Genomic DNA, 9,087 nt, shown 5'->3' with positions numbered 1-9,087 from the left:
ATATATATATATATATATATATATATATATATATACATAAATGCATGAGTAAACAAATTCACAGCAAAGAGGAGATAACTGCAGAACAACAGTAACAGTACCGTCAAACATATGAAATGAAGGTCTGTGTGGTGCCTGTCTATCTCTCTGTCTGTCTGTCTGCCTGCCTGCCATTTCCTTTGTCTAGTTCCCCCTGTGTCAATTAACAGTATGCTTTCCATTGCTTCCCTGGGACCTTAAATAACAGGATAATGTTGACATGGTTATAGCACAACTAAAACAAAAGAAAAAAAAGACATGGTGGTCATGGCTAGATCTACTGTGATCATAGTTTTGCTTAATATGGCCTAACCTAGGACACTAAACATAAAGAGAAAGCCATGTTCAGAAGTCATTCAATCTGCTTGAAATAGCAGCTAATACTCCCTCAAATTACACACTACCATCTTTTTAATGACAGGAGTGCTTCATCACTATTTTTAATGTGATGGGTCAGATGAAATTTGTTGAGGCAGATTTTCTGCACTTGGATGCCCTCCCTGTCACCAACCTTCATCTGATTCCAAGGTAATATTTCTCCATGGCTAAGGCAGTGAGCTGGCAGAATTGTTAGCATGCCGGTAAAAACGCTAACCAGCATTTCTTCCATCGTTACGTTCTAAGCAGGGACATGCCACCTAGGTAGCCAAGGTAGGCAATGCCTACATTGAATAAAACAGATTGATAGCAACATTTTCCTTTTATGGCAAAATATGGACCTAGTTCAATAAAATTATGAAGGTTACTCTGATTACTATGCATAAAACACAAAATATTTTTTTTTTTGTAGATTAGGTAGGCATAATTTGCCTCTGCTTTTCGATCTCAGCATTTAAGCCAAACTTAGTACTTCTGTAGCACATGTGCTGCATACATTCCAACAATGTTTTCTTTATGCGCTATAGAGGCAGAAATAAATCTGCCTCCAACTCAGTCGTGTGTTAGTGCTTTACTACATAAATGTCACCAACAGCCTACCCTGAGTAATTACTGACAGTATGTGCCTGGTTCTAAGTTCAAATTCCACCGAGGTCAACTTTACTTTTCTTCCTCCCAGGATCAACAAAATAAGTACCAGTTAAAAACCAGGGTTGAGATAATTGGCTTATCTCCTCCCCAACTTTGCTGGCTTTGTGCCAAACTTTCAAACCAATATTTCTCCATAGCTGGAGATGGGAAGATGGGACAAAACTGGCACTATTTGTATAAAGGCGATGCCAGTTATAAGTATGGTGTGATGTCAAGTTGAGGACAGAGATACACACACACACACACACACATTTTTTTACTTGTTTCAGTCATTTGACTGTGGCCATGCTGGAGCACCACCCTGAAGGTTTCTAGTTGAACAAATTGACCCCAGGACTTATTTCTTAAGCCGTGTACTTATTCTAATGGTCTCTTTTGCTGAACTGCTAAGTAACAGGGACATTAACACACCAACACAGGTTGTCAAGTGGTGATGGGGGGGGGGTACAAACACACACACACACATATATATGACAGGCTTCTTTCAGTTTCCATATACCAAACCTACTCACAAGGTTTTGGTTGGCCAAGGTTATAGTAAAAGACACTTGCCCAAGATGCCATGCACTGGGAATGAACCTGGAACCATTTGGTTAGGAAACAAGCTTCTTACTACACAGCCAAGGCTGCACCTGTGTGTGTGTGTGTGTGTGTGTGTGTGTGATGGCATATGGCTTTGTGGTTAGCAGTGTTGCACTCATGATCATGATGTGAGACCATGGTTTCAATTCTCAGACTGGTTGCATATTGTGTTCTTGAGCAAGATACTTCATTTCGCATTGTTCCAGTCCATTCAGCTGCAAAAAAAGGTACATCCTATGATGAACTGACATTCTGATCCATCATTCAAAAGCTAAAACAATGTGGATCGCATTGTGACTAGTGATGTAAAACATCCGATAGTTTGGTTGATACTGTGACACATACACACATACATGTACAAATATATGACAGGCTTCTTTCAGTTTCCTTCTATTTAATCCACTCACAAAGCTTTAATCTGTACAGGGTTATAGAAGACATTTGCCTAAGGTGCCCCACAGTGGAAATGAACCTATAATTTACAAGGTTGGGAACCAAACTTCTTAACTAGTAGTCACAAATCATTGAAATGGTCACAGTTGGAACAAATAGCACCAACCTTATTGTAACTATATAGATATTTCATTTGAACTTAAGATAGATAAGCATTATTCCTACAAGAAGCCAAATGAGGAACTGTATATACATTCACAAATATTCCAATGTTACCCCCCCCCCCAACACTTATCAACTATAGTTAGAAACCTAGTCGCTGGTATAAATAGGAAAGTTACCAGCCCATCCTTAGGCAGGGAAAGTGTTGGTAAAACAGCCCCATATTATAATCAGGTGCTAGACAGGAGTGGTTTCAGTGAGAAGTAAGTTTACAGAAAAGCCGTTCCCTACAGGCCTAGATCAGACAAGAGTTAAGAAGTGTTAAGTAATTTAGTTTACCCCTCCACTTCCAGCTTAGACATCACCTTAAATGTAGCTAAGAATTTACTATCCTTTGAAAGGTACCACTTTTCACCAACAAATATAATATATTCCTTAACAGACAAAACATAAAGGCTAGTTATTCTTGCATAGATAGTATGACCTTAAGTATTATAAATCACAAACAACATCTTGCATCTACACAGCTATCACTCTAACAGCCAATGTGCAACAGTCAAAATCAGTTTATTTGTCCTCTTATAATCAAAGAGTGGTTCTCAAACATTTTTTGCCTATGGACCCTTTTGATTCCTATTTTACTCTACTGGACCCCCATAGCCATTCGGTGCCTAAATAAAATCCTACAATATTTTTTATAACTGAATATTCTTAGGAATAGTATTAAAAAAATTGTATAAATATTTTGTGTATAGTAAAAGAATAACCAATTTTATTGCACATAAATTTTGATAACAAAATCTTATATGGACCCCCAAAGGCCATATCTTTCCAAAGGAGTATTATGTATGAAGCATGAATTTCCACTGAGCTAGGCCATGGTCTTTGCAAAGGAGTATTATATACGAAACATCAATTTCACTACTTGGTAATATCAAAAAGAAATATAGAGGGCTTACAACTAACAACATGAACCTCTTTAAGTCTAGGAGAAGGGAAAATCTTGATTTATCTGGAGCCTCAGGAACCAAGAGTACCTTAGAACAGCTTAGACTATGGCTGAGGGAACCAATGGTTAGGTAACTGAAGGCTTTATTTATCTGAAATATTCCAGATATTGAAATAGCATGTTATACCTCAATACAAAGTCTGAAATATTTTCTAACTGCCATCACCAGTAGACATATCTTTTGTAACTTCTCAAGCTGGTTGAATATCTTATGGCCAGCAGAACAGATTCATGATTACAAACCATATGAACCATGCTGAGTGGCTTTGTCTTATCAATGAATGTAGACTTCAGGCATATTGTCTCTTTTACACGTTAATTTGATTTAACTATTCGGACCACATGCCAACTTTGGTCAATAACAACAGACATTTCTAACAAAGGATAAGGTGCAGCTCTAGCACCGAGTTGCAGTTAGACTTCTGTTTATGCTTAAACAAATTAAATGCATGTTTATTAGATATTTACACACACATAATAAGGATACATATGTACATAAACATTATTGAATATATAAAAGATGCACATACAAATATAGATGATATATGCACATATACCTATGTACATATGTATCAATATATAAGTGCTTGTGTATGTACACTTTATGTAAACACACACACATGTATACATTACAGACACCAACATATATAGGAACAATATGCACACATATATATTTAAATATAAATTACATACACATATATAGATACATTCTATATACATTTAAACACACACATATGCATAAACAATACACACACATATATAAACAAAATATAGACATATAAGCATTATACACATACAAACTCTACAAGCATATACATACATACACACACACACACATATATATATATATATGTATATATATATATATATATATGTATTTAAATAATAGCATATGAACCAGTAATTCATTGGATATTTTTATGCCATACTGAGGCTATTTTAACCTATATATATAATTTTAAGTATATGTAAACGCTATACGCATAAACATTGTATAGATAAACCTATGTATAATCACTGTTGGCATACATACAAACACATAATTCATATATACACGTGTGTGTGTGTGTGTGTGTGTGTGAATACATACACGCACACACAATATAAACAGAAACATTTATGTAAAGACAACATATATTTCCAAGCAAACGCTTTATACATACAAACACTATATAGGTTATACACACCTATACTTTCATGTAATAGCTACATACATATACATGTATATAACCCTGTTTCTTAATACTTATAAACCTATGAAGAATATACAATCCTGTATATTAGTACTTCTTTCAAAGAGCGCAATGCGGCCATGCTGGGGCATTGTCTTGTATAAGTAAACAAATCAACCGCAGTACTTATTCTGACGGCCTCTCTGGTCTGAACTGCTACGTTGCAAGGGTGGGGTGGGGTGGGGATGTAAACAAAACAACACGCGTTGTAAAGAAGTGAAGGTGCAAAGACGAACACACACACACACACACACACACTGAAATGTATACACAATCCAGACAGACACACAGCCCACTAGCTAGCGAGATAGATAGATAGATAGATAGATAGATAGATAGATAGATAGATAGATAGATAGATAGATAGATCGATCGATCGATACATACATACATACCTAAGATACAAGAGTATTTACTCGTACATGTAAACAGTATACATAGAAAGGCCGATTATATATATAGACATATGACAAGCATTATATAAACATACATTGACTTCTTTATATAGTAGTAGTAGTAATAGTGGTGGTGGCTATGAGGTAACAACTGCTAGTGTTAATAAGAATAAGAATTGGATGCAGTAATTATTACAATATAGTATACTAAATCACAGTTCGTCTGAGTGCGTTTCCTTTATGGTTTTCGTTTCATCATTTTTAATTAGTTAATTAATTAATTAATTATGAATCAGATTAACCCACTCGCACCACGTTCCTCTCCAAAATTTCTAGCCTTGTAACGATATCTGAATCAATCCGGCCGAGGTCAACTTTGCCTTTCACCCTCTCCGGATCGATAGTATAAAATACTAACTAGTCGAGTACTCAATTCGATTAAATAGACTAAAGCCCCCCCCCCCACTCGCCTTTAAATTGGCGGCTTTTAGCCAAAATCAGAAACAGCTGAGGGCCGAGCACTGGCGCAACCATTAGCGCAATGATGGGCAAAGTGCGGGCCATGGGACTCTCTGGTTGTTACTAAAATAATTCAAATACCTTAAGTTATTTTAGTAGTGCGACCATGTCACATGCGGGCCACATCTAAAAAATGGTAGCCCTTGCCTATGTCAGAGCGACGAACGCAATGCCTTGTGGTATTTGCTATGGCTCTATACGTTCTGAGTTCAAATACCACCGAGATCAACTTTGCCTCTCATCATTTTTGAATGGGGAAGGTTTCGTTAGAAATGAAATCCCAGTCATGTGCTGTGGTCATGGTACCGACTAAGTACTCCACCCCTAAAATTGCCGGCCTTGTACCAGTTAGAAAGAATTGTTATCACATGCGTGAGTTGTAAAAAGTTTGCTTCCCAACCACATGGTTCCGGGTTCAGTCCCACTGCGTGGCACTTAGGTCAAGTGTCATCAACTGTAGCCTCAGACCGACCAAAGCCTTGAGAGTGGATTTGATTGACGGAAACTGAAAGAAACCCGTCGTGTATAGCTATGTGTGTGTGTGTGTGTGTTTGTGTCTGTGTTTGTTCCCCCTCCACTCCGCTGCTTGGCAATTGGTTTTGATGTGTTTACATCCCCGTAACTTAGCGGTTCGGCAAAAGGATACCGATAGAGTAAGGACCAAACTTAGATTCAAATAATAAACAACTGGGGTTCGATTCGTTTGACTAAACTTCTTCAAGACGGTGCCCCAGCATGGCCGCAGTCAAATGACTGAAACAAATAACAAATAAAAGATTATTAATTAAACACCACCACCACCACCATTACCATACATTCCGTCTTCTTCCCTTGTAATTACATATGTACTAATTAAATTACGAGGGAAATAGCAGTGCCTACCTAAGCGACTGGATTTCTTTACCCCACCCCTTATAAAAATATCAAGGCCTACTAAGTAGTAGTAGTAGTAATAGTTTAATCTAATTTCGTTCAGGTTAATTTGGTGCTTACGCTGATTATTTATTTTTTCTTAATAAAAGTCATTTTCGTTATTTTTTTAATTTTATGTCGGTTGTTTTTACTTTTGAACAAATAAAATAATAATATTTTTTTTAAATAGTACAAAAAGAAAGAAAGATTTATTAATTTAATTATAAATAAATAAAGAATATTAATTATATATAATCATTATTATCAGTGAATGTGTGAAATAGTTAGGGTGACTGGACCTCCTCTAAGCATGCACCTTAAAGAACAACAACTGGGTTAGGGTCTCGTGTCCTCGACGGACAGCGTTATCCTGGATCTGTGGGGGTACCTTGGCGGGCCCTATTTGGACGCTCTCCTGTTTCAGGAGGAATGCATGTTCACATGGTTTCCGTAATATCTCTACATTTATTTCGACTGCTGTTACATTCTGAGTTCAAAATCCGCCGAGGTCGACTTTGCCTTTCATCCTTTCGGGGTCGATTAAATAAGTACCAGTTACGCATTGAGCGACTTAATCCATTTGTCTATCATTGTTTGTCCCCTCTATGTTTAGCACCCCTCCTCCTGTGGGCAATAAAGAAATAAATATTTCTACTCTTATTTCATTTCACCGTATTATCCCTTTCTTTCCCCTCATTTGGTTTTTTTTAAGTAAACCCCAACAAATTGTAAACTGTCCTTGTGATTCCCCACCACCACCACCACCAACCTCATCTATGCCCCTGTGGCAATTGAAAGAAATCATTACTATTTTCATTATTATATCATTTAAAAGGTTCCGGCACAAGAATTTTAAGATTCAGCTGATTGAAGAAGGGAGAAAAAGTAAAAGGAAGGGGAAAAGAGAACTAATAAAGCGTGACGAAACGATTATGACGACGGTGATGATTATAATGATGGTTATAATGATTATAATGACGATGATGATGATTTTTAACTTGTTTGTGTATTGTGCTTCTTGCTTTTCTTTTCTGTAAATATGTTGTAAGCAGCTTTCATAAGCCGTCGTCATGTTGCGTGTATTTACTGACGAATGCGTGTATATTAAACACACCTTTACGTATACATATATACCTGTATGCATATATATATCATTATATACACTTACCTCCACTCAGAGTCTGCAAGCTATCCAGTACGGCGCCCACAAGTATAAGAACTGTGACCCATAAACAGGACACAAATGGACTCCTCTTCATAGTTCATCTTTCCCCAAGGTTAACACCGATAGTAGGAGAGAAAGCGAGGGGGGGGGGGATTCACACACGAGGGAAGACTCTCTCTCGCTCTATCACTCTTCTTCGCTTCCTCTATTTCACCTTCTTGCTTTCCTTCTTTCTTTCAATCGCTATCATTCTCGCTATCCTTCTCGTTCTCTTTCTCTCTTTTTCTTTCTATCATCTTTTTCTCTTCTTTCTATCTCTCCCTATTTCACATTTTAGCTCTACCTTTTTCGCTAACTTTCTCGCACTCTCTGTCTTTCTATCGTTCTCCCCCACTCTCTTTCTCTCTCTTCTAGATATCTCTTTGTATCTCTCTCTATCACCCTTCATCTTTCTTTCTATCTACCTCTCCTCTCTCTCAAACTTTAGCTCTGCCTTTCCCCTTTCTTTCTCTCTCACTCTTTCTATCATTTTTCTATCTTTCTCTCCTCTCTTACTAACCTCGTTTTCCCACCACTCTCTCTCTCTCTCTTTCTTTTCATCTATCACATCCTTCCCATCACTTTATCTCTATCAGTTTTTCTCGCAATTCTTCTCTCCCTCACTCTCTTTCTCTTTCCCTCTTTCTTTCTCTCTGTCTACCTTTCTATCACCTTTTCTCGCTGTCTCTGTGCCTCTCACTTTTCCCCTCCTTTCTCCTATACTTTCCTTTCCTTTCCTCCTTCTACTTATCCCCGCTACTCCCTCGTTCTCTCTATCTCCCCCCCCCATTCTCTCTCTTGCTCCTCTCCCTCTATCTTTCTAATTTACCAGTCTGTCCGTTTGTCTCTCCGTCTGTCAGTGATAGTTTAAGTTAACCAGTTCAACACAGCTGTATATATATATATATATATATATATATATATATATATACACTCACACTCACATATGACTAGATAGGGCTATATAGATCCAGGTAGGTACCGTTCAAGCATTCTAATAAAATCCAAGTTATGGCTAGCCAAATCGAACGATATGGAACAACCTGGGACTATTATCGAAGGCAAACAATCCCAATGTGTTCCATCCGATGGGTAAAGCCTGCGTTCGCTTCACTGGATTATAAACAGGTTACTAAGTGTATATTCCAAGACAATTTATATAGATAAGGAACATTGAACATCTACACAGCTGTGTTCTCTCGAAGCACATCTGCTTCTTTCAGTATTCCAATTCCGTATGTTGATGTTAAATTTGCGTGAGGTCTGCTTAAAAGTTCAAAATACTGGAAAATATTTTCTGCCGAGTATTGCTATCGAAACATGTCTTTTCTACATTACTGCATATGTTTTTCTCCCCTTTTAGTATCTGAAGGATTCCTGATTACTAATTAGTTAGAAACGCTTCATTTAAGTATAAATTTTGTATTATTTTTATTCTTTGTCTGAAGAATTTCTAATCGGAGAAATCTTACGCGTTTTCTAATACATGTGTACAATTTTGTGATTTCTATCAGCAAATGAAACACGTGTAATGGTGAATAAATAATTCCAATATATATATATATATATATAATTCCAATATATATATATATATATATAATTCCAATATAT

At 37.0% G+C, this 9,087-nt stretch overlaps 1 protein-coding gene across 3 annotated transcripts in view; it reads right to left on the bottom strand.

Annotated features, from left to right (window-relative positions):
- Positions 1-9,087, bottom strand: part of LOC106867565 (acetylcholine receptor subunit beta-like 1) — a 347,593-nt gene that overhangs the window by 101,530 nt on the left and 236,976 nt on the right. Inside the window, exon 1 of one of the 3 annotated variants that reach the window (XM_014912475.2) lies at positions 7,441-8,116. The exons of the other annotated variants lie outside the window; for them this stretch is intronic. Within the exon in view, the coding sequence (XP_014767961.1) occupies positions 7,441-7,531 (91 nt within the window). The 5' untranslated portion in view covers positions 7,532-8,116. Of the gene's footprint in view, positions 1-7,440; positions 8,117-9,087 lie in introns of those variants that run through there. 3 annotated transcript variants of the gene reach the window in all.

Source organism: Octopus bimaculoides, chromosome 12 (assembly GCF_001194135.2).
Source record: "Octopus bimaculoides isolate UCB-OBI-ISO-001 chromosome 12, ASM119413v2, whole genome shotgun sequence".
Classification (NCBI taxonomy): domain Eukaryota; kingdom Metazoa; phylum Mollusca; class Cephalopoda; order Octopoda; family Octopodidae; genus Octopus; species Octopus bimaculoides.
Note: the sequence above shows the minus strand (reverse complement) of the source record. Positions and strands in the feature narration are given on the sequence as shown.